This window comes from Diadema antillarum, unplaced genomic scaffold (assembly GCF_040938485.1).
Source record: "Diadema antillarum isolate AM-2024a unplaced genomic scaffold, OU_Dant_1.0 seq00000178_RagTag, whole genome shotgun sequence".
NCBI lineage: Eukaryota > Metazoa > Echinodermata > Echinoidea > Diadematoida > Diadematidae > Diadema > Diadema antillarum.
In genome coordinates, this window is record NW_027271245.1 from 625,307 (window position 1) to 650,440 (window position 25,134).

At 37.8% G+C, this 25,134-nt stretch overlaps 1 protein-coding gene across 1 annotated transcript; it reads right to left on the bottom strand.

Moving 5' to 3' along the window:
- Nucleotides 1-6,987: 6,987 nt before the first annotated feature.
- Nucleotides 6,988-24,794, bottom strand: LOC139728419 (amidase-like). Its single transcript, XM_071639365.1, has 12 exons — nt 24,651-24,794; nt 23,995-24,092; nt 16,009-16,139; nt 12,478-12,650; nt 11,904-12,043; nt 11,269-11,469; nt 10,160-10,234; nt 9,552-9,717; nt 9,110-9,172; nt 8,459-8,559; nt 7,735-7,921; nt 6,988-7,325 (listed from the first exon to the last, which is right to left on the bottom strand). Exons 1-12 carry the CDS (start codon nt 24,751-24,753, stop codon nt 7,096-7,098), a joined length of 1,668 nt encoding a protein of 555 aa, XP_071495466.1. The 5' UTR covers nt 24,754-24,794; the 3' UTR covers nt 6,988-7,095.
- Nucleotides 24,795-25,134: the final 340 nt, after the last annotated feature.

The following is a 25,134-nucleotide window of genomic DNA, read 5'->3' on the forward strand; positions in this document are numbered from 1 at the left end:
ATATTTCCAAATTTCAAGGAGCAGCCTTTTGACAATGTATGAATGTAGAAAATAATTTCGTAGCATGCTTTAAATTTTCTGTTTTTATGATAATGGCCTATATATAGATGTAACCAACTTTTACTGTATCGTTAATAACCAACATTTATCTTTATAACGATTTCTTGTACTAGCTTTGATATCTCCTACTGTATCAGTGTAATGTCTTGATTTTAATGTCTTATTCTGGCTTTGTTTTTAACGCTTTTATCGAATGTACAATGCTTAATATTAAGTAGGCTACTCATGCTTTCGATAGGGAAATGGCCAACTCCTGTGAAACGGCTTGAATTTGATTTAGTTTAACCTGCTGGAATGGAACAATGAATGATGAAATGTATCTAGGGCATGGGTATGATATGCTGCATCTGAAAGTTGTGCTCACAAAACGTGCTGTCAGAAGTTTACTGTACAAACAGAGGCCTCTCCGAAATGATAATTCAGGTGTGCGATTCATTGTGAAGATGAGGTCGTGAGAGTTCGTGTAAACACTTGACATATCAACCTTTGTTTTTGTGTACAATCCAGCAAATTCCTGAATTAGTTCTAGGAGGGTGAAATCAGGATATCAGTCCTTTTTTTTTCGCCCTGTCATTGTGTCGCTTTTTTGCTGTCATTTTCTCGATTACAAAGGCGAAAGTATCGACAGAACAGGATCCTACGACTACGCCCTCTACGTTTGTATGAGTCTTTTCCTTGCCTCGGCCTTTCTTTCGTGTCTCGCGCCGTCCTACCAACTTCGCTTCGCGCCACAACGTGTTATCACCTCTTGCCGAAAGGAGAATAGGGATGACGTCATCACCATCAGTGTCTTTAAAGCTAAGGAAACAACTGTGTGAGAGACAAACGGGTTCAAACAGATACTCGGGGTTTGATGCAAAGAACAGAGAAAACTTCGGTGGGCTTTTTTTTTTCAGCATTACGAGAAATGGAAAGCGTTTGGTATGAGAGTAACTGTTAAGAGACAGAGAGAGGATTTATCTAGATGATAATGTTTGAATTGAAGGACAAGTTTACCTTCATATACATCTGAATTTAGAGGAAGCAGCGATGTGAATAGAAAACAGAGAAAAATCTAACAATCCGTTACTATCGATGTAGATTTTGATTCATCCAGATAGTATGCTACAAGCATGTAAATTGAATCTGTTCGACTGGACTTACTTGTGAAAATCACGGAGAGAACAGTTTCGTGACTCGTCCGAGTCACTTTTTCAGCTCTGTCTGGCTTGCGAGCAGTCACCCGTGGAGGGTGAATGGGCGATGTTACTGCCTTTATTGTCTGCACGTCGAGGAATTTTGCGGATCACACAGCCTCTCCAATAACGTCTCTACCAACATCGCAGATCCGGATCAGCTGGGAACGAGTCGGCCGTGTTCACCCACCTGAAGAACACGGAACACCACTTTGAGGACAAAGAGGTCGACATCATCGACAAGGAAACCAGATGGTTTGAAAGAGGAGTCCGTGAAGCTGTGTATGTGAATGCGGAAAATCCTTCACTCAACGGGGGAGGGGGACTCCGACACAACCTTTCACCAGCATACAAGTCGGTGATCCGCGAAATTCCTCGACGTGCAGGCAATATTAAAGGCAGTAACAGGTGGCCGCTGAGGTAGATTTGACTGTATTTGGTTTACAAAATGCGACTCAATCATATTCAACTCTAACTTGATTTTAGTACTTGTATCAGTGAAACGTCTGTTTGTAACACATACTGTGGACACGCTATAGCGGGGTTGCTTCATCGGGAAATTTAATGCAACTGGATCATATTCAACTCTAACTTGATTTTAGTACTACAAAAAGCCTACTTGTATCGGCGATACGTCTGTTTGTAGCATGTACAGTGGAAACGCTGGCAGGGTTGTTTCGTCAGGAAAATATTTAATTATGTTGGGTTTTTTGTATCATAACTCTTACTCACAGGTGTTGTTTTATTATGTCGTATGACAGTAAAATGTGATTCCTCTCAAAGTGTGCATTTGGTAAAGATATTGATTTAATAGATTTGTATACGAGAGATGAATTTATAAATATTTGTGAAATCATTTCTATTGTCAAATGAAGTTCATGATTTATCTCGTATATTTTCAGCAAGAAAATATATCCGTGACCGGCAATTGATAAATTTTGGTAGCAGTTATTAATATGGTACAGTGCTACAGACTTGTTTGCTAATGATGCAGATCTAATGTTGTACATAATGTCGTTTACCAAAGTTATTATGAGAACTTGATATGAACTTACCTGACGTATCAGCTATTGGTTTGAATGGAACCACTGCCAATCAAGTACTGCCAAATTCAGTATTACAGGAAACTGGTTGCATAGAAAGACACTGGTGCAGTTGCTGTAGATATGCCGAAAAATTACCGACTGATTTCTCATTCCCTATTTAGGTCAGTTTATTACTTTTACAAACAAACACAAACAAACTAACGTAAAATACGAATATGAACCCATTGCAGTGCCTTAAATCTATAGCATGGGAAACCTTACTTAGGACAAGTTCACCTTATTATACACGTGGATTGAGCGAACGCAGTAATACCGCTTGAACGTATTAGTGATAGTTTGAGGAAAACCGGACAATCAGTTCAAAGTTGATGAGTTTTCGTGTAGTCACTGCGGAATGAGAAAACTTCTACAGTTTATGATGTCACATGCGTAGAATGATATAAGGAAAATATAAAGAGAATACCACAAACTTTCATTTAAAAAAAGTACACATTCCCTCAGTTTGTTACAAACGGATGTTATGGGTAATGATATTCCCCCTGCCTTCTGAAAAAGGGAACTCATGTACTCTTTAATTACGAGCAAAAACAAGTGAAAATAATAAATTGAATTTTCATTATATTTTCTCTGTTTTGTTCTACACATAACGTCACAAGCTGCGGTAGTATTCTCACTCAGCGATGGCGGCACTGGAACTTCAAAATTCTAACTTTTGAACGGGTTTTCCAATTTTCCTCAAACTTTCACTAGTGTGTTCTACTAATATTTCTGCATTCTCTTAAACCACATATTACGATGAACTTATCCTTTCATTCATCTGGAACCGTGGGATGTCCCTTTCCGTCCACCACGCCTTTCTATATCTCCGTTTTATCTTTCATTATTATTGATATTGCTAGGTTTGGGAAGGTAAGTATCGTGTGTGAAATCGTCTCTCAGTTTGCCTTGTGAAGATAACATTCATCTCTTACTTACTCACCTACTCTCTCTCAAAAAAAAATGAAGAAAGTGTGTAGAAAAATATCTAGACTATACTTGAAATGATTTGTCTAATTAGACATATTGCGATATTGGTCACCTAGTGACAAGTATTGAAGCATGGTTAAAATAAATATCTTTTGATCCAATCTTTATTTTTTAGGAACTCATACATAATGGTGCTCATTGTTCAAAGTGTCGATTGTACTTTTTTTGCACAGGGTCTCTTGAGTGTGAATATTATTGTACTCTTTATACGACATGTATTAGATAATAACTCATTAGTGAAGATTATATATTCGATTATAACAAAGCAAAGGCATTTCTAATAATTATTTGATTATCTACTTTATGGAGTGTGTCCGTTTCTCTAATAGCAATTCATCATGTGTGTGATATTGCTATTATTTGGGAACGTTTGGTATGAAGCAGTGTTGAGAAACATATTAAAAGTCTTTCAGATATCCAAAGGTTCTTGTGTAGATATTGTGTGTTTTTTTAATGAATCATTCGTGCACAGTAGATGATGCGAATGATGAAGGTGGTGATTTTGATGCTGTATGTGATGGTGTGAATTTTTTGCTGTATTCATCAAAGCACATTTTGCAAATTTGATTTAATAGAGATAAAAGACCTCTTTAAGATGTGATTGTGCCGCCCTCTACCAGTAAAATGTCATTTTTGGTGACCCCCTCCCCCCCCCCTCCACAATAATAAGATTATGCATGCGTAATGACCCGTATTTATTGTAACGGTGCTAAGTCAGGCTATACGCCTTTGTGAGAGCATCATTATATTATACATGTACAGACTTCCGATAATTCTCAGAGAGAGAGAGAGAGAGAGTGGTGATAGACGTGTGTGTGTGTGTGTGTGTGTGTGTGTGTGTGCGTGCTTATGTGTTGGTGATCTATATGCCTAATTCATCAGTCATATATTGCGCTACAAAATATAATTGTAACACCTTTTATTTTAGTGGTGACGTTCGATGGCGTAATGTCGGTGTGTACATTGATAAAGTTTTCTCGACAGCTCGAATGAAGAGACCACGATGCCAATTCATACATGTAACCAGTTCAGGGCTCTTTATTTAATTCAAAGGAATGTTCCATGCAAAATTATTTTATCACAAAATAATAAGACACTTTGACAAACCAAACAAAGCAAGACACAGCAACAAAACAAAATTAATCATACCTCAAAATATCATAGTGAATCCTCAAATACCCCGGACTGGAACGATTGTCGTTTTCTTTTTTTATTTGTTTGTTTCAATAGCGGGGTAAGTTTGAAATCGCAATGAAATAAGAAGTGTGATAAATTACAATGTCTTTCAGTTGTGAGATTACGTGAATTGTAAGAGGTAGACACATTCAGCACACATCAACTGCATTTTCGAAGATGAAAATGAAATATAGAAGCAACGAAAGCAGAAAAGAATCCAAGATGAATGCCGCATCTTTCTTCCACAATATACCCAAGTCTTTTTTATGCCAGATTCTAAATTGATGCGATTTTTCAGCGCCAGCCCTCTAGTACTTATTTTCGAAGCGCACACACGGTAGGTGTTAACTTAAAACTATATACATAAGCCATCGTGCCATGAAATATAGTTATCTTTATTACTGGTGTTGTCGTTACTCTTTCCACAGCATCGGAATTCTCATGAATGAAGATTTGTGTGATGTATAATCTTTTTTTTTCCCTCCCATAATCATATCAGCAACAACTTCGATAACAATGATGGTCATGATTTTGAAATAAATGGGAACACCCTTTCAAATTGCATAATCTTAAAACAAAATATTTCAATTTATTTTGACATTTGCCAAGTACATCTACATGTACCACCTACATGTACTTCAAAACGGAGTAACGAGAAGGCTTGCAACGAGTAACAATCATTGGACGTGAACATTATATTTTCCACTGAAAATAATTCAATCTAGATAGTACATATTCATCAACAAAATTTTACAAATTGATACTGCATAATTTAAGAAATGGAACACAAAACACACGTTAGTTGTCAGGCACTATTTATAAGGAATAGCAAAGCGGAAAGTTGAAGCTAGAGAGAGAGAGAGAAAAAAAAGAAGGAAGTACTGAAATTTTACCACCAACTGAAAATAGTGACGTACTATAAATTATGACAGTTAGTGGGATGGTAGATTCATGTACTGACACTGTATGAAGTTTATTTTGTAGATACTGTAAATTGATATGATAGTAAGATATAATCCAAGAACGTATTAGCCTTTTGCAAAGGCGGCTCGCAATAGACTCGGACGGTGGACTCGCGCGCACACAGCGATCGGATGGTATTCTCGCAGATCGCCTGTCGCGCGCTGTGTGTGCGAGTCCATTGCTCTCTGTGTGCGTGTGCTGAAATTATAGTGAGCTGCCTTTGCAAAAGGCTAAGAACGTATTGGCCCCGTATGAAAAAGATTGACAATTTCTCGTCAGAATTTGCCACACTTTGTTGATATTCGATTGAGAAAAGAATTTGCCAAGTGAGGCCCTGAAACGAAAGAACTTGTGGGTCCCCACTCAGGGCCCACTGTCATTACAAATTCACACAATACATATATGAATTAGAATAATCTCCACACACGGTACACACGGGCGCACGCGCGTGCGCACACACACACACACACACACACACACACACATGCACACGTGCACACGTGCATACATACACAAACTTACAACCATTTCCATGATCAACTCGTAATTGTCAACGTTACGACTCTGTATAAGCACATCAAAACTAAATATTCATTCAAGCTTTCTAATAAATATATAAACACTGTCGTATAGCTCTTTCAAAACCTGTACGTACAGTAAAAAGCTGTCTTGTGAGGTTAGAAATGCTTAAAATTCCATCTAAATTTTTTTGAATGGAAACAATTCAACCACGAAAACCTAATTTTTTCACGAGCTTTACTGATCTTAAACCTTGATTCATCAATACCATCACTAGAACTGACGAATCACGTTTGTTTTCATAGTGACTGTTTGGGGGTGGGGTGGGGTGGGGTGGGGTGGGGTGGGGGGGGGGGGGGTGGCAAGAAAATAACAAAGAGGAAACTTTGAGAAATATTCTCCATAAACAAATCTGAAAGCTAGAGATCAGGAAGCCAGGCACCCCTTCCTGTTAATTCGACAAACCATTGACGATTTTTTTTGTTCAGCCTTTTTTTTTTCATGATCTTTCAGAAGTCCTTGCATATGTAATCGTTTTTGTGTAACCTTTTCTTATTCAGGCTGTAGATCCTTAGAACACTCGTTTTGTTCTTTAGCTTTTATCTCTACAGTGCAGTGACATCATTTTTTTGCGCTGAATTTTCACCATTCCCGTGTTAAATTCCTGAACAAAAATTAAAGCACAATATCAGTACACTTGTCACTTGCAGTCGTGAATCACGGCGCCGCGTATTACGTGGGAAGAAGTGGTCATGATGGAATCAGCATTCTTATTGGAGCGCCCTCTATCTAATACATGAATTAATCAGTTTCATCAAGATCTAACTTCTTCTTTTTTTTTTCTTTTTTTTTTTTGGCACAGCCTCTTCCCAGTAACATGAAGTCTTGCACACAATTACAATCATATAGGCCTAGAGAAGATTTGATTGGTCACCACTGCAAATTTTTAGTACTGAGATATAGTGTTAAACCGTCGCGTCGCCACTAGACATTCAAACGTGGTGAGCATGCAAGTCCGCATTTGTCGACGTAGCCACACATCATGTAGCGTATTTTGCCATGAGCTAATAGTCGGTAGACCATGGTTTTGAGGAATGTCTCTCATACTCCGTGGGAAACACTGTGCCACGTCATAGTCTTGATGGGAATTTTTTGCAAGTCGGCTTCTCATTGCGCTGCTGGATGTCTTCTATCGCCTTGGCAACCCTGAAAAGCCTCACTTCGTCAAAATGGCGACCAACCAACGTGATTCCTACGGGGAGTCGGTCAACGGTTCCTACCGGGACGGTTATCGCGGGATGTCCAGTGCAGTTGAACGGTGTGGTGTTCAGTGTACATGTGGAACTCAAGTTGAATTGCTCTGAAAGAGTAGCGATGGTAACATGAAATTAAACTACTAAAGAATCATTGATCGATTTTCATTAAGATTCATCCTTAAACCTTTTTTTCATGCAGTCATTTATGTGACTTTTTTCACAAACGTTAAATTTAATGGAATGACACGTAACTCAAACTAGAACCGAGCAGATCCACCGATCGAGGTTCAGAAAGACGATTATGAGCGACCGACACTGACTACTGACAAAAATAACCAGCATTTACTAATAGGCCTATTTGCCAAACAAGTTCTTGTGAGTCTATGCCGGGACTCACGTTTAGCTTCTTCATGTTGCCTTTTCGTTTCGTTTTTGACTGACAGCAATAATGAACTTACAGTTCCATTACAATGTATGAAACAGAAGTCGGTGGGCATAATTGGTTAGATTTACCTGAAATTGAGCAGTCCTTGGACGGAAGTTTAACGGCCGTATAGGGGATGGTCGGCATGGCAAGTACCCCGAAGTTCTGGAGGGCTTTGTCATACGCCTTCCGGAGGTTCAGTACTAGGTTGCGCCCCTTGGCGTACAAGCAGCCCTGGTAGTTTTCCTTGAGGTACTGGCCGACTATCCTTGTCAGCTGATTGATTGGAATTTGAATTTCGGATTTAAATTTCACCAGCGCCATTTTTTTTTTCTGGTCTTAGTCCAGTGTTAAAAAAAAAGACTGATGACGATTTTTCAGCAGTAAAACTCGATAAAGGTCTTACAAATTAATATTGCAAAGTATCTGTGCTGTAAGACGTCGAATGAACTACAGGAAAAATAAACATTGCAAAATGTCAGTTACTTATAGTTGAACTTATAAAACGTATAGGACCCAATAATTAAGCCTAAAGGTCTCCTTTTAGTTGTAGTGTGTGCGTGTGTGTTTCTGTTTGTGTGTTTTAAACCACTCTATCATTCATAGTTATACTTGTTTAGTGCCCCATAATATCGCTGCTATGACTCGGAAGTTTTGTGAACAATAAATGTTTGCTGTGAGGAAGATTAAGAGCATGTGAATTTAAGATTTGGCAAGGTAGGCCTATCTGTCAAAAATTCAGATACATTTTTTTTTGTCAAAGAGACACCATGACTGACAGTTTAAATAGACTGGCATGATCGAAGGTTTTACCTTATTTCGATGTGATGTGTCGTTCGGTCTTGCTTTAAATGCCTTCCCGATTTCTGCCATCATGCTGGTTGGATAAAATCCCTGGTTTCCGTAGCCTCCGCCTAGTTGGGAGCAAACGAGGGATAGTTTTGATAACTATGGCTACTTCTTATTCAGTTCATAATTATGTTTGTCCTAAATACTTACCCCATTAAGCAGTAGCGCATGTCATGAGATTACAAACACATTTCACCAGGGGTACGCCTCATGAAGTCATCACATAAAAGTTTTCACATAAATCTCAGAATGGCCAAAGTAGCTCATGTAGCTAGGTATAGAGAAGTAAGATCCATTTCATGAAGTGTCTCAGATAAGTGTGTCTTATTAGCGACAATTCTCTTTCAGGACTTTCATAAAAAGGACCCCCGGTACATTTATTACGGTGAGCAGATTGTACACACAGCAAATTGAAATCAGATTTCTGAGCTTTTGACGAAAATAACAAATACAATGATAAAAGAAAGATGTTTATGTGATGGTACTGAGCCCTTACAATCTGTTATGATTCCAACTAAAAATGAGAAATTTGTGTCAATTTGTGTCCATACAGATTGCAATTCTTTGTGATAATCAGCTGGGTAGTAATTTAAAACAATCATATTCAACGTTTACCTCCGTTTTGAAGTGATGCTTCACTGATCCCTTCCTTGGAAAAGCATGAGAAAATTGTTGGACCTGATTATAAAGGATCAACCATGAGAACGAAAAGGAAAGCAATGGGTAAGTTTATGTTCTTCGTCAAGTGGTATGTGTATGCTACATGCAACCCGGTTTTCACCTTTAATTATGCTAGGTTGATAAGAGTTGTCATAGAGATGAATAATATATTCGCATGAGAAAGGAAAACAAGAACACAAACACAAAGACAGAGGCATCAGTGTAAGGTATTTTACCAGTTTACGAGGCTAGGCTTTCTTATAGCGCAGTATGACTTATCTGAAGTTTGCCATCTTGATCTATAATTATGACAATGTGATTTCAAATTCCCCACAAATTGAACATGATGTACTAGTAATTTACTCAGCATTGAAACATTTGATAACGTAATCCTTACCGTTTTTGTGCATAGGGACGGACACCTCTTCAACCTTTAACCCGGATTCACTCAGCTTGTCAAGAGTCTTATACACCAGCGAATGTACCCGCCAATCACCATCGCTGCTGTCGAATCCCTCCAAGAGAACACCGACGCTCTCGTCGTCAAGGTTCAGATTTTTTATCTGGAGGAGTGACAACAAGGATAATATAGAAAATATGAATAGTTTTCCTTATGCACGTGTAAGCCATCTATTGATTTTTGTGGAATTCTGCCTTAGACTGAAAATATATATTCCGTTTCAAGACAATTGCTTCAGGAGCTATTCAGGAGAAAGTTAAAGGATTCGGCACGACTGTATGAGAAAATCAAGATAAAGAAACTAGAAGAAAGGTTGACACCTAGGATTGTAGGTACCGCCTTGAAGACGAGATGTTTTCTTCGACATCTCGACTTCTCAAATCCATGAAGGCGAGATGAGATCTCGGTTCTCTTCGTTCAGCCATGTTTTTCAGCTGTATAGTTTTTGATAGTTTCTTCTTGTTGGCTGTTCGACAGCCATCTTTGATGTGGGAAATGCATTTAAAACACAGACATGTTTCTGCGGAGGTACGAGACCAACTTACTTCTTCCGTGTACTTTGGTTCCCTGATTGTCGAATGCTGTCTGTGGTCTAACCCGTCGTCGTATCCAGCGATAACCTGAACAAGAAACGGAGGAAAGATTCTCAAACTCGTTCAATTCGAAACGTGTTGGTTATGCATACAATAAAGGAGTTCACTGCTGTGATTTGCGCATGTGCAAAACAAAGGTCGAATGTCTGTGTATTTGCCACTGACTTAAAACGAAAAGAATCCTCGGGCAACCATGAGAATATGAATTACAGCAGTATTTTAGTACAATGTATGTGTTTCATACTAAATCAAAACGTGCAGGTGTAAGTCATTCATCAACACTGTTTAGCGAAATCTCTCCATGCATTTTATCAACATTGATAAAATACAAGATGCCATGTTTCAACAAGGAATTCTTGATCTCAACACATGCCCATATTATTGGAAAGTCTGTGTTGTAGGGGTCAATGAGACATGCGCTAACCATGAACTGCCTTCTACGCTAAGTTAAAAAAAAAAAGGTTCATGTTCTATAGCAAACGTTCCAAAAATCGCACAAAAATGGAACAAATTCAATGGATACAGTGTATATAATATTATAAGGTAAGTGGCTTCATTATGAAAAGGAAACAATTAACGTTTTGATGTCCATCAATTTGAAACAAACAATTTCATGTGTCATGTAAGATAAAGGACTTGTTTCAAAGGATGTTACTCATATTCTTTTCTTATGACTGAATACACGACAAACATGACGTGCTAGTCTATTCCGATGTTGGTCTCTAATGGAAACAAAACTGGGAACCACATGCTGAGGCGTAGATGAGTTCCTCAGCTTTTAGAATACCAGTAATAAACTGCGCTACACATTACACGTTTAAAAGATTGTAACAAGGGAAATCATTATAATACCTTTTACTTTGTTTCAAACGCTCGTCATGAACATGCCGGAGAGTTACACTGTATGGATCTTCTTACAATTTTCAATGTTATTACTGTCAGTCTTGCTGTTTCTATCAAAATCTTATTGATTTTATGTATTGTTTCCTGTGATTTTGACGCAAGCAAATTCAAATGATAAATTTTGACTCCAATGTTTTCGATACGCCCCTGTTACATACCTCTAAGAGAAGTGCGCAGTCATCGACATTTCTTGCCATAGGTCCGATATGATCTATGGTGGGCTCCATCGAGATGGCGCCAGTGTATGGGACCAGGCCGTAGGTTGGTTTCATACCGACCACACCGCACCAAGCCGCCGGGATCCGGATTGAACCGCCTTGGTCCGTCCCAATAGCCATATCTACGTCACCGACCGCTATCTGCTCCCAGAAATAGTTATTACAATGACATTAAAATGTACAGCTTTACTGAAAAAAAAATATTAGTACTGGAGTTTCCCTAGTCTTTATCATAACTGTATGAATAATATTCGGTTCAACAAAAAGACGTCTATACCACTTTCAGTTGCTCAATAAGCCCTTCATTTGCCATTTGATGTTTCTAACGTATATAATCATTATTGGATCTGCAAAATCTACTTTGGAATCATCCTGAAACATATATATATATATATATATATATATATATATATATATACTGTATATATATATATATATACTATATAGACATAAGAAATATCAATATTCTGTCAACGAAATTATGATTATTTAAACATTTGCATAAAACAAGATAGTGTGGTTCAAAAAGATATATATTTGCCACGAAGTTTTCAAGAAATACATCAACGACGTACCGCCACAGCACAACCAGAACTAGAGCCACCAGCGCTCCTTTCGGTGTCGTAGGGGTTAAGGACCGGACCGTTAGCCCCTGTGAAGCTGCTGCCGGAGTAACATAGGTCTTCGCACGCCATCTTTCCACTTATTTCGCCACCTGTACCAGACAGAAATGGTTTACTAGAGCAAATATACACATTCTTACATATCTGATAAAAAAACAGTTGACTAGTAAACAAAGCCAAGTCAAAAATAATCTGTTTACTTTAATCCCATTTCTAATCTCCACCATTTATTTCTACCAAAAACAGAACAAAACAGGGGTACATACTTGGCACATATTCCGTAGAGAAACGAATGACAAATGAGAAATAATGCAACAAATTCAATACTTTTCTGAGCCGATATAACAACACGGAGCAATGCAACAAACAAACATAATGTAGAAAATCATAATCATAATCATAATCATGTAGAGGATAGAAGATGATCTATCATAGCAATATAATCTATACAAAAATAAGCAGGAAAGACATTTAGCATGTTTGTTTGTAAAATGAGTTAACAATGAGTGTGGGGTTGCTGACATACCCTCATCCAACACTCTCGTCACGACTGTAGCGTCGAAATCCGGCATGTAACCTTCCATGGCGTGACAGCCATTTTGCAGTGGGACGCCAGCTACGGCTATGTTGTCCTTGACGCCGATCTTCTTCCCCTGAAGTTTCCCAGATGGGGCTCCACAGATACCGCACACGACACTCCTGTTTGGGAGCAATGGCGTACGCCTTCCCAATTACTACGACTCGTGAAAAACAGTACCAACATGCATATCATTTTCAGTTGAAACTCTCGATTTCCTTTCCCGTCAGTATCAATGTCCATAATATGTACGTTTTTGGCGTTGCTTCTGTCTGTCTCCTTATAATATACTGTACGTTGTCCCCATCTCTGTTTGTGTATGTATCTTGATCTCTCAGAAATATGTATGCACTTACTGCACAGTGAAATTGGGTTACACTCGCCACAAGTTCTTGACAGTGTGAGATGTGCTTCACGCGTGTTCAAAATTATCGCACTGATATGTTTACTTGTGCATGATAAACAGTTACTGTTTGCTGGAAATTAATGTCATTGAACTTGAACTTGGATTGTGGGACGGTTTGTTTACAATGCATCAAGTTGTAAGCAGAGTGGCCAGTGGGATGAAATGGCAGAGAAATCTAAAAACAAAGAGGTCCTAGCATTTGAACACTCTAAAAAAAACCGAGTCAGAACTGACACGGAACTGGGTCCGTTGGGGTCACACACCATTCCGGGTCAAAAATGACTTGGAATTTGGTCATGAAGACGCCGAATGGGGTCACCCTGACCCATCTCATGACTCTAAATGGGTCATATCTGACCCCATTCCTTGTCATTTCTGACCCGGAACGGTGTGCGACCCCAACGGACCCAGTTCCGCGTCAGTTCTGACTCGGATGTTTTAAGAGTGAAAGGTGGGTCCCATCTTATTTTAGGACCACTTTGCTTTACTTGTTTTTGGATGTCTCAACCATTGCAGAACCGATTTTCATTAAATAAATGTGGAATTCCTCCTAGAATTATATACCCTTTCATATTTTGTAAAGTGGTTTCTAATTATCTCCCCAAAAATTCAGCCTGACCCCCCATCTCAACCAAAACTAAAGCATCCTTTTAAACTTTGAATATGGCGTTCATCGATTTTTGCATTCAACCCTTTATGTGCATCTTGCAGGAGGTGATGAAGGCATTACCTCAAAGATCTCCCATTGACCAGCACATAAACTCTTCATTAAATTTCCTTTCTCGCCACAGAATAATTGAACTTTATGGCTTTGGAGTACAAACCAACGGGAAGAATACGACATTGTGACGTCATCGATCCCTTGCTTCTCTTCATGGGTGTGTGTGTGTGTGTGTGTGTGGTTTGCACCTAACATGCCTAATGTCAATATTCCATTATCATGTGAATCCATTCTTTGCCGGAATACAATGAAACCTCTACCATACATTTTTTTCGTGTAATCTTTCTTTTATCTTTTAACATCCACTTAATTGAACATGGTGTGACGTTGCACTTTAAACCATTGGGCTAGCTCCCTTACCATCGGCTGAGCGGGGATAGATTAACCCCAATGTGGTCGTTATTCCGTCACACAATGCAATTCATCAACTTTAATGGGTGCCGCTGATTCCAGTAGTACGTGTCAATGGTGAAAATTTATTACTATTATTTGTTGACCTCATGGAGCATGATAATTAATTATATAGATGACATCTTGCCGCCTCCTACGACTTGAAATTTAAGCTCATCCCCGCTAGGGGAATGTAAATAATCATTTTGTCAGGAAACTCATTGCTTCGCATCAACGCCCTCGGGACTGAATAATTGAGTCAATGCTGAAATGAACATACTGTTTGCAGATATTATCGCTCTTTTGTCGCTTATGTTGATTTTTGCGGATTTTGAAAACATACTCGTGACTGGAATTTTGCTGCTTTGATGAAAAGGAAGTCCAATGTTCAAGGTTTGGTGATCAGCAATCCTTTCCTAAGTGACTTTGACCTAGTAGAATCAAATGTGATATTTTTTTTAATATAACAGGAGTATGGTCGCTGCAGTGTATTTACGTTCTGAAACACACCTCGAGCGGGTATCAAGGTATCTATAATAGTCTTTCCCCATGAGATATATAGCTCTATAGAGAATGTCAGTTCTTGTCATGTGAAATAACCCGCAAGGTAAGACATTTAACACAATTTACAATATACAACGTGTATCTTGTATACTGTAGATCGGAATTTGATGACGCATCTTGTTCTTATGTCTTCATCTTACTTTTCTTTCCACAGAAACAATCACGTATTGTTGAACAATCTACTGACGTCAGTATTCGCAAATTAGTGCTGCTAAAGAAAACATAGAAGTGTCGGGGGAAAAAATGTGTGACTTTACTATGATATAGTTCTGATCTTTCTTCCTGCATGACAGCGACTTAGTGTAGCGATTTGTCAAGGGTTTTTGTTTCGGGTTAGTTAGGTTTCCATACTTTAGTTTCTTTTGTATTTCTTATTTTTATGTATAACAGTCAATATGTAATTTGTTGTATTACGTGTGGGGTGGAATGCACCATACAAGCTTTGCTTTTCAGCATTCCTCCCCATTTCCAGTATTTCAGTATAATTAAAAATATTCTGTAAACTTATTTCTTATTATGTATTGTGATGTAATTCATGTATTCAATTTCTGTAAAATATTCATATGTTTCTGTGGAAACAGAAAAAATAAACGAATGACTACATGAATAGATATTAGTTCTGACACCACATACAATTTAAGCTTGGAATAGAATAGGGATGAGCGTCAGTACTCTCAGTAGGCTACATATTGCACTCATTATCTACATACATAACATAGCCCCATGCTCTCAGAGAGACTCTAATGATGATGATAATGATGATGATGTAATGATAATAGTAATATTAACAATAATAATAATAATAATAATAATAATGATAATAATAATAATGATGATAATAACAATCATTATTATTATAGTATTGTTATTATCATTATCATTTATAATAATAATAATAATTATTATTATTATTATTATTATTATTATTATTATAATTATTATTACAATAATAATAATAATAATTATTATTATTATTAGTAGTAGTAGTAGTAGTATCGTTATTATTATTATCATTATTATTACTATCATTATCATTATCATTATTATGACAACAGTAACAGTAATGAAAACAATAATAACAGCAATAAAATGAAGATAATTAACTCCATTCATTTAGCACATATCACCCCAAAAAACAACAACAATAGATTATTTTCTCTGAACAGAAAAGGAGAGAGAGGAAAAAATGAGGGAGTTAGGAGACGTATCTTGCAGAATCTCTTTTTCGAAGAGGCTGTGTATTAAGCAGGCAGTATAATGTAATATATGAACGAGATGATCTCCTTCAAGGTATGTTGTCATGTGATAAGCGTGCCTGTCATTTCAGCCTTTGAGAAACCATATACCACTTGGTACGTCCACGAACCGTCATCATATGTCTGCATGCTATAGTACCTACCATGCGTTGTATTTATTTTCAGTCGGTTTGCGGCCAGGCATCCTCGGGTACTTCACCGGGAGGCGTGGCTCGGGTAGTTTGCTGGCTTCGTTTATCCGCTCTATTTGGCGTTGCACAACAGGGCCGTACGCCTACAGACGGGAAAAATAGGGAAACAAATTACAAAAAAAAAAAGGCACTCAGGAATCAAATACCAGAGCTGTCACAGTCGGCCATAACTAGTTTCTATGGTTTCTTACTGTAATACATCATGAAAGTCACGATTTACAACCCCACCTCGTAGAATAAATGGATCTATTAGTATGCAAACGTCACCATACATCAAAGCATGTATGATATTAACGTTCCTCTCTTTCTGAACACGGTCATTATAAATGGGTGACTTATAAGTTGTATTTCTTTTGAAGTAAACGATCGAGATAGGATTTGGTCCTTGTTTGCAAGCATTCCATGCTTAATGGGTATCGGCATTCCTGTCGTGGACTCGAAAGACGAAACAATGCAACGTGTAGACTAGAACAGAATGGTGATCATTCTCTTGCGACGTGAGATATCATGTCAACACGTCGATTGAATATCACAGTTGACACGGACCTGGTATCACGTTGCCAGAATGATTTAGGGATCATTTACCAGTCTCGCTTCGGAGAGAACATCACAAATAATAACTTGTAGCCGTTGCTGTTATTGAGATGAGGGCATTCCAGACCTTCCCGAGTTCAATACGAAACTCGAAATAATTCTAGTCCCCACGACAAGGATCGAGAGATTTAAAGGACGTGAGCCTTTCTTCACGTCAGGTTTTCCGCTTTGGTTGTATTTGTTTTGTTTGTTTGTTTGTTTGAAGAAGAGTGTTGAAACAACTTTGATTAACGTACAGATAAGAGTATTACAGTCATTTCTTCTTCCACTCTTTCTACTACTCATTTTCTACTACATGATATTGCTATAACGTCTAATTAATGTGTTAACATCCGTATAGAAAGTGAAATAAAAGTGAATTAGATTATAATTGTACACACATTAATTCCGTTTGTACAGTTGTCATCGTTATTGTATAACTGCAAACAAAGGATCACCGTTAACATTTTACAACAGCTAGGATAAATGCTGATTACTGTTCACTTTCTTCGATTTCAACTTCTACTACTAGTATTCTGCTCCTCCTCCTATTACTCTACTACTACTACTACTACTACTACTACTACTACTACATTATACGCAACTACAACTACTCCAACAGTTGACAACTGCAACAACTGCTGCTGCTACCTTACTACTACTTCTACTTTGTTATTACTATTGCTTATTACTTATTATATTTTGGATAAAAAATTTATCCTCTGATGATTGGTTGAAAGAGCTTCACGTGATTAAAGGTATTTTCAGCTATTTCAGAAAGTTGACAGTTCATAAAGTACTATTTGCAAAATGATGTCACAAAGCAATTCTGAAATTGTGCGCAGCTTTGAACCATCAGTCTGTGAAATGTAACAATTTCTAACAAAACAATTGTGACGCTACAAAGCAATTTTGACATTGCGCACTGCTCGTACCGTCACTCTGAAAATGTACCAATTCCTAACAAAGCGATTGTGACGTCATAAAAACGTTTACGACTTCTGGCTTTGCATTTCCCTCATTTCCTTTTTTTTTTTTTGAATTTTTGATCCAAAATATAAAACAAATATACGTTGCCTAATTTCGAGTTTCTTGTTAAAACTATAGGCCTCGGCGCCTCCAAAAGAACTATTCACTTCGGGGCTGCGCCCCTCAGTGAATAGTTCTTCTGGAGTCACCTCTGCCCATAGTTTTAACAAGAAACTCTCAAGGCCAAGTATATTTTTATATTATTACTTATCATTATTGCTTTTCGTCTAGTTATGGAAATCCGTCTACATACAGTCTTTGATGGTTCTTAAACAAAGCAAAACCATGATACTCTCGAAAACATAACTACTTAGTGAATGTTACTGGTAATGTCATTTCCTTCCACAGATGCCATCCAAATTTGAAAAGTGCTAAAATTTGATAGTGCTTACAGCTGCAGGAATGATTACTGTGAACGCAAAATAAATAGATAAATTAATTAATAACAATAATAATAATAATGTATTATACACACACACATATATATATATATATATATATATATATATATATATATATAATATATATATATATATAATATATATATATATATATATATATATATATATATATATATATATATATATATATATATATATATATATATATATATATATCATAAGGGGCTTGAAAATATTTATCAAAATGTTGATTTGAGCACTGTGTGGCTCCTTTAGTACAAGATAACTGAGAATCTCTACAGGAGAGGTTTCTAGAACAAAGTCTGCAAGACTTCGTTCCTTGAAGCTGCGTGGTATGCGTCCTCCTGAGGTTTTGCTGTTACGGATTGATTGGCCATTTACAGCCTCATTACCTCCGGTACAGCGTGGGCCTACTACATGCAGAAATAGGTCCCATCGGTACAACAATGCTGCACCTTTAAAGGGACTGTACAGTACTGGTTGACATGAGGATTCAGGTTTATAACATTTTTGGTGAGATAATGAGAAACCTCTTATGAAATATAATAATAATTATAATAATAATTGCATTTATATGGCGCTTTATACTGACGTTTCTAAGCGCACTTTGCTACTCATACAAATAGACTAGAAAACACAATAACATTAACAAAATTAACGTTAACAGTAACAAAAGAAGAAGAAAGAAAAGAAAAGAAAAATACATGTGATACAATGGTCCAATAATTGATAACTGTGTGCGCCTCTAGAAAAAAAAAAATATGAAAGAGCATGCAATTTCAAGAAGGATTCAACATTTACTTGATGAAAATTGGCCTTAAAATGACTGAGATATAATCCAAAAGCGATCCTATTAGAATTGACAGCCTTAACTTTTATTAGGATCTCTTTGTTTTACCTTGTTTTTGGATATCTCGGTCATTTCAAAGCCGATTTTCATCAAATAAACTTTTGATCCCCCTTATCAAATTGTATGCTCTTTAACATTTCATGGAGTGGTTACTAAATATCTCGCAAAACGTTACAAGCTGAATCCTCACCTCAACGAGTACGTTATACAGTCCCTTTTACTACTTCCCATGCCATCAATGACACGTGGAAACGGACAGAAGGGAGCTCCTATACCTTCAGTAGGTGTTGACTTCTCAGCACTATCCTCGAGGCTCTTACAACCTTTCACCACCATGGTAATTGAGCATGAAGAGGGAGCATAGTCCAAAGGGACTCCAAGAGGCCATAAGGAATAAATGATACCTTGTTGTAGTTGTTTTCATTTCCGTCTTCAGTTATAAATATACACAAGTTGCATATACATTACATATACATATACATATACAGTATGAAGAAACAGGGGATTACCCTTTCAGCCATATACCTTCATTCACATCATGTTGCAAAGTAGTTGTAATAGAGTAGAGCACTGACCGTCGTGGTTGTTGTTGCAATACGTTATTGATCAGATATTAAAATGATCTGTTTTTTCTTAACTACATTTTGTACTTTTTATCATAAACCAGTGGAAGAAATTTGAAAGGATTACATCGTCACCCCATCCAATTTGCATATCATATATAGCTGCAACTCAGCCGCCGTTTCAAGATAACATTATCGGGATCTTCTACACAAGTAATGACAGGAAACCTTTATACTGCTCTTTTGTTTTCTATTCTACACTTGTTCAGTGAAGTCAAATTTAACATAGAGTAGCGTTTGACTTTGAGTATGTTTGATGGTTCCTACTTTTACGCCATACATATTCCTTGTTCAGATGAAAAGAATACTTTCGGAAGATTTACACGCGTTTTCGAAGGAGGGCTCTTAAAGCATAGTAAATACTAACTCGACTTGCTTTAAAATTTAAGCACTTAAGGATTTAAGCTCTGAAGTAAAGGTTTAAAAAGGAGTAGGCCTACAGTAATCGCGAAATTAGATCCTCCATGAGATTTTTAATCTTCTTAGCACGAAGGCCATGTATGTACAATGACACACTAGGTTCTACCAGGGAAGTGGGAAACCCCATATCCCATGGTTCTGCAATGATCGGATATCAGCACGACTGTTACCACGTTCGAATTTCTGGTATTGCAGGAGATGGCCTACCCACATCATTCTTCCACTGTAATGTAGAACTGACATAGCGAACTTGCCCTGAAGTTTTCTACATAACGGAATTACCACAATGTGCTTGGTTATACCTCAAAGCACACCCCCCCCCCCCTTCATCACCATTTCACACTTATCTGTACTTCCTTGTGACGCATTACATCTATACTTCCTGCATTCTGGGCTTGTCTTCCTCCGAGTCTGTTATAGGCCTACACTTCAGTGATGTCTTGAACCACCAGAGACTTTAGTTCACATTTATCACCTCAAGGGCCACTCAAAACTTCCTTGTTTTGACTTATCAGACAATCTATTCTCCCTCTGGTTCTGTCCTAGGGCTGTCTGATTTAAACGTATAAGTGACAAATTACTTTTGTCGTCTTTATTGTTGATTAGATTATATTCTAACGGGACTGTACAGTACTGGTTGAGGTGAGGATTCATGTTTTGAACATTCTGAAGTGAGATAATGAGAAACCTCATATGAAATATGAAAGAGCATGTAATTTCAAGAAGGATTCAATGTTTATTTGATGAAAATTGGTTTTCAAATGGCTGAGATATCCAAAAAAGTGATAATAATAAAAGGCGACAGGCCACGCCTTTCATTAGGATCTCTTTGTGTCACCTTGTTTTTGGATCTCTCAGCCATTTCAAACCCGATTTTCATCAAATAAACTTTTGATACCCCTTAGAATTGATAGGCATGCTCTTTGACATGTCATAGAGTGGTTTCTGAATATTTCGCAAAACGTTAAAAGTTAAATCCCCACCTCGACCAGAACTGTACACACCTTTTAAACTAAGGATTGGGCTTTGAAATGATATCCTTTTGTGCCAAGATGGTAGTGGTGGTGGTATGTGTTTCTCACGTGGCAATTAATCTCTATCTCTGATTTATACAGTACTCATCTCGAAGATAGTTTGGATGTGATGTGCAAGAACCCAGACACACGGGGCTTATAGTTTGCACGTGACCACCTCGACGATTTGTTCGCTGTTTGTTTCTCTGTTCTTAGAGTTACTTAGTCCCTTCCCAGCCCTTTCATACATCATTTTTACCACCCTCAGAAAAAAGAGAAAGAAATAGGTATAGTGGTACATGACATGCATATACCAAGAGGTACTCAGTACGCCTACTAATCCATTGAAGAAGCTTAATGTTGCTTTAATATAAATGCTGGCACAGATACATAATGAAAGAGCAAAGGTAACATCGTAAAGAGCTGGTATTCTTCTATGCACTCGTGTCGATTACAGCGTGTCTTGCTAGCGCTCAACAGCAAAATTAAGCACATTTTGTACTTGTCTTCCAAGTGGTCCTGACCTTCAAATAAAAGAGTGAAAATACGGGTATTAATCACTGCGAGAGAAAAAAAAAAGCAATCTAGGCCCTGTTGCATGAAACTATATAATGACTTTACAATTAATAATGCCTCTACAATCAGGGGTAACCATCAGTGAATTCTTGCATGGTTTTGATTAGCTGTGGAATAGTGCTGCTTTGGCAGTTGATTGCAGAGTTACCACTTTTTGTAAAGTTACCATAGTTTTATGCAACGGGACCCAGATTTTTTTTCTCTCTCTCTGGCCCTGCAGTTGATTCAATAATATGAAATAAGCATTCTAGTTGCTGTGGTGACTATGTCACTTTACTATATAGACTCGATGACTAAATCTTAAAACATTATGGATGATTATGTGGTGCCTTTTTCAAAACATAAACATGAAAAATAAGGCTCGTCACATGATGGAGTTATGGGTTGTTATAAGAGTGTTCATTTCGCAAAGCGGCAGTGCTTTGTCTGTGCCACACGTCAGCAATACGTCGCACTGATTGGGCACAACAGATATTATTCGAGTTATGTGAGATATGCCGTGATTTGTCCAAATGTTCGCGGTATTGAGGGTGCTCATTTTCCTCTCTCTCTCTCTCTCTCTGTTCTCATGGCAGTAACGCTTAAAGGGTAAGCACGTCCTGAAAGCTAGTTTGCTTGACTTTGATCAGAAAAACGAGAGGAACATGACAGTGAAAGTTTGTACAAATTCTGATGAAAACCACTGGTATATATATTTTTTATTCAATTTAAGATTATTGAAGCACGGATTTGCAATTCCGTGATGTCCCTGTGTAGCATGTGAGTTTATACTTACTATTTGCCCTTCCAATAAAATTCCATAATATCTTCTTCTTTTTTTAAAGAATATTGATAACAAAATATATGTTATCTTTCTTTCTTTCTTTCTTTCTTTCTTTCTTTCTTTCTTTCTTTCTTTGCACGCAGGGGTTTTACAGAAAAGTATTTTGCTTGATTGTATTTAAGGGTACATGTAGCCTACGTACGACTGGGACTTTATAATTATGATGGGAAGATGAGCATTTTTTTTTAATTTCAAGTGCAGAAGAAATTTGGGAGGGGTGAGCTCGCATGTGACATAAAAAAAAAATGCCAATTTATCACAACTTCACAAAAGCATAACTTCCTCAGTTTTCATCGGAATTTGCCGAAACTTTCACTGTCCTGCATGTTCCTCTAATTTCACTGCTTCTAAAGACACAAACTGATTTTCAGGGTGGACCTCCCCTTTAATCAAGTTTCTTTAACCTCCATTCATCCCTCCTTGAACGACTGTCTTCACAAATACACAGACTCTTCATTATAGCTCTATTACAATCAACACACACATGGTATTTCAATTAATCAAATATCCTCGAACAATTCAGAAGCTTAGTGTGGTGGTTGCCGTTCATTCATTTATCCACGTGTCATTGTTGTACGCTCTAAACTGCAACACTGGATTATTGATTGGTTGGGCCGGAGAGCAGGACAGATGGTCTAATTTTTTTGCATGAATTTTAATGAGCAACGCTTCGCACGCTCACGGGGCATATCAAGCCGCCGTACACTCGCTGATCGACCAGTATCGATATAATAACACCCAACTGCCTGAAAAACGCAGACTCGTGAATACTCAATTAGCAAGATTTTCCAAACACCACGTTACAGACGGTAAATGATGAAGGTTGAATCGTAACACAACTATAGTATTGTGTCTTATTAACGTTATAATTCTTGATGGTATCTGGCAAAGTAATTCCCAAGAGGCGTGACTGGAAATTGTACGAAATGCATTTTGAAAGCCATAAATGGAAATAGAACAAGAGAATACTAGGGCCCATATATGGCAGACTTTTCCGGTGCGTTTACAAAGAGACAATTGGTCATTAAAATGTATAAGGGGTAGTCGTGAAGACTGTTACTTTCATCTCATACCTCAGAACATATCCATGTAACCTCGTAGCAAATTCTTCATGCTCGATTCTTGTTCTTCGTAACTTTGTTATGTTTTCTTTATTCTATTTCACCACGGGGTCTAAATCCTACCAACACGCTTTCAGTAGGCCTGTTTCTTTAAGATTGTATTAAAAAGCATTAGCATTTGATATCGTCACTGATCGTTCGGTTTTGATAATTTCATTCAAATCAAATTTCTTTTTTTTTTCGCTTGCATAATTTGTCAAATTTTGTTTTCATTATTTCACATAGTATTTGCCTGTCACAATCTACAATAACATCTTTACATTTTGCATGGTAATCAGCATATATTAATTGTAACAATCATAATTGTAGCCATTTGGTACTGACCATCATAACTTTTGTAAACATCATCGGTAGTAATGTGCCAAAATTTCATCAGGAGTCTACACTATAATTGGCTGCACACTGTAATAGCTCCGGTTAGCTCCCACCCCCTCCCCCTTCCCCTCCCCCTTCCAGTAACTTTGGTTCTTCATGCTGTGGGTGCTTACCTGTAATTCTTCCTGACTGAGGTCAAGCCCTTGGTCCCGAGCAATCCTCTTCAGCTCCTCCAGAGAGGGCATCCTCACAGGTGGAGACGAGTAGAGAGCTGAGGAGAACAAACCCCCATCGCGATGATTGTTAAACCTCTTGTTTCCATTCATGTCCAACATTTTGCTTCTACTAAAGAAGCCATTAACATACTATTAATGTACCATTTCTTTTATTGTCTAGAATAATTCACGTTGATAATCTTCAATTGTTGCTATGATTTAATCCCATGAAACGGGGGAAAAAGTCATCGTTGCAAATATATTTTGCCTCTGATAAACCCACCGGGACTGTTACTTTGAGATTATGACTGCAATCATTGTGTAATGTTATACAAACTTGATTTTGCTTTGGAATTTAAAAGAAGCCCCTTCAAGAAACACTTCATCGTATTACTTGTAGGCAAACTTAGATTATCTTTGCAAACTGCAGCAAAACCAGGAACTTTTATCTTTCCATTTCAGATTAGGATAAGAAGGGACATTTTATCGAGGTATCTTCGAACGGAACCATATCTTTTAACTTAAACTTGATGATAAATAATATCGCGGATTGAATGCACGACGCTACGAGGCGCCCGTCGCTACTCATATGAACGGACATCTCTGATGCCTACCATTTTGGCGCGGTGTCGTGCCCTGCAGTTTCGGTCGCTCTGAAGCTATCGGCAGTGCCTCTCCGTTGATGGGATACCTCGAAGACATCGGTTTTCCCGCCATCCTGGTATGTCCCGGCGAGGATCCGTTGTCATCTGGGGTGTGATCTGCACCAGATTGTATTAGTGGATGAAAACTTTGGGGTTAGTCAGGTATTCCGAAGAAGGAAAAGAAGAGAAGGAGATGGGTGGGGGAGTGGGAGAAAGATAGATGAAGAGAGAGAGATAGAGAGGGAGGGGAGAAAAAGAGAACGGGGAGGGCAGAAAGAGGGGGAGAGGGGACAGAAGGGGAAAGGGGTAAGGAGAGGGGGGGGAGTTAAGAACTAGCGTACATTATATGTAAAGTTTTAGTTATTGTGATCTAGTTGAATAAGTATCAAGTAAAATCTGTTGATGATCAGATTTCTCTATAAGTTAAGAGTGTGTAAAATGAATGATGAATCTA

Coding starts and splice junctions, on each gene's coding strand:
- LOC139728419 (XM_071639365.1), bottom strand. CDS start 24,753: ATGGCGGGAAAACCGATGTCTTCGAGGTATCCCATCAACGGAGAGGCA. Junction 16,140..23,994: donor TCAGTCAGGAAGAATTACAG/GTAAGCACCCAC, acceptor TCCCGTCTGTAG/GCGTACGGCCCTGTTGTGCA. Junction 7,922..8,458: donor ACACATCACATCGAAATAAG/GTAAAACCTTCG, acceptor CCAATCAATCAG/CTGACAAGGATAGTCGGCCA.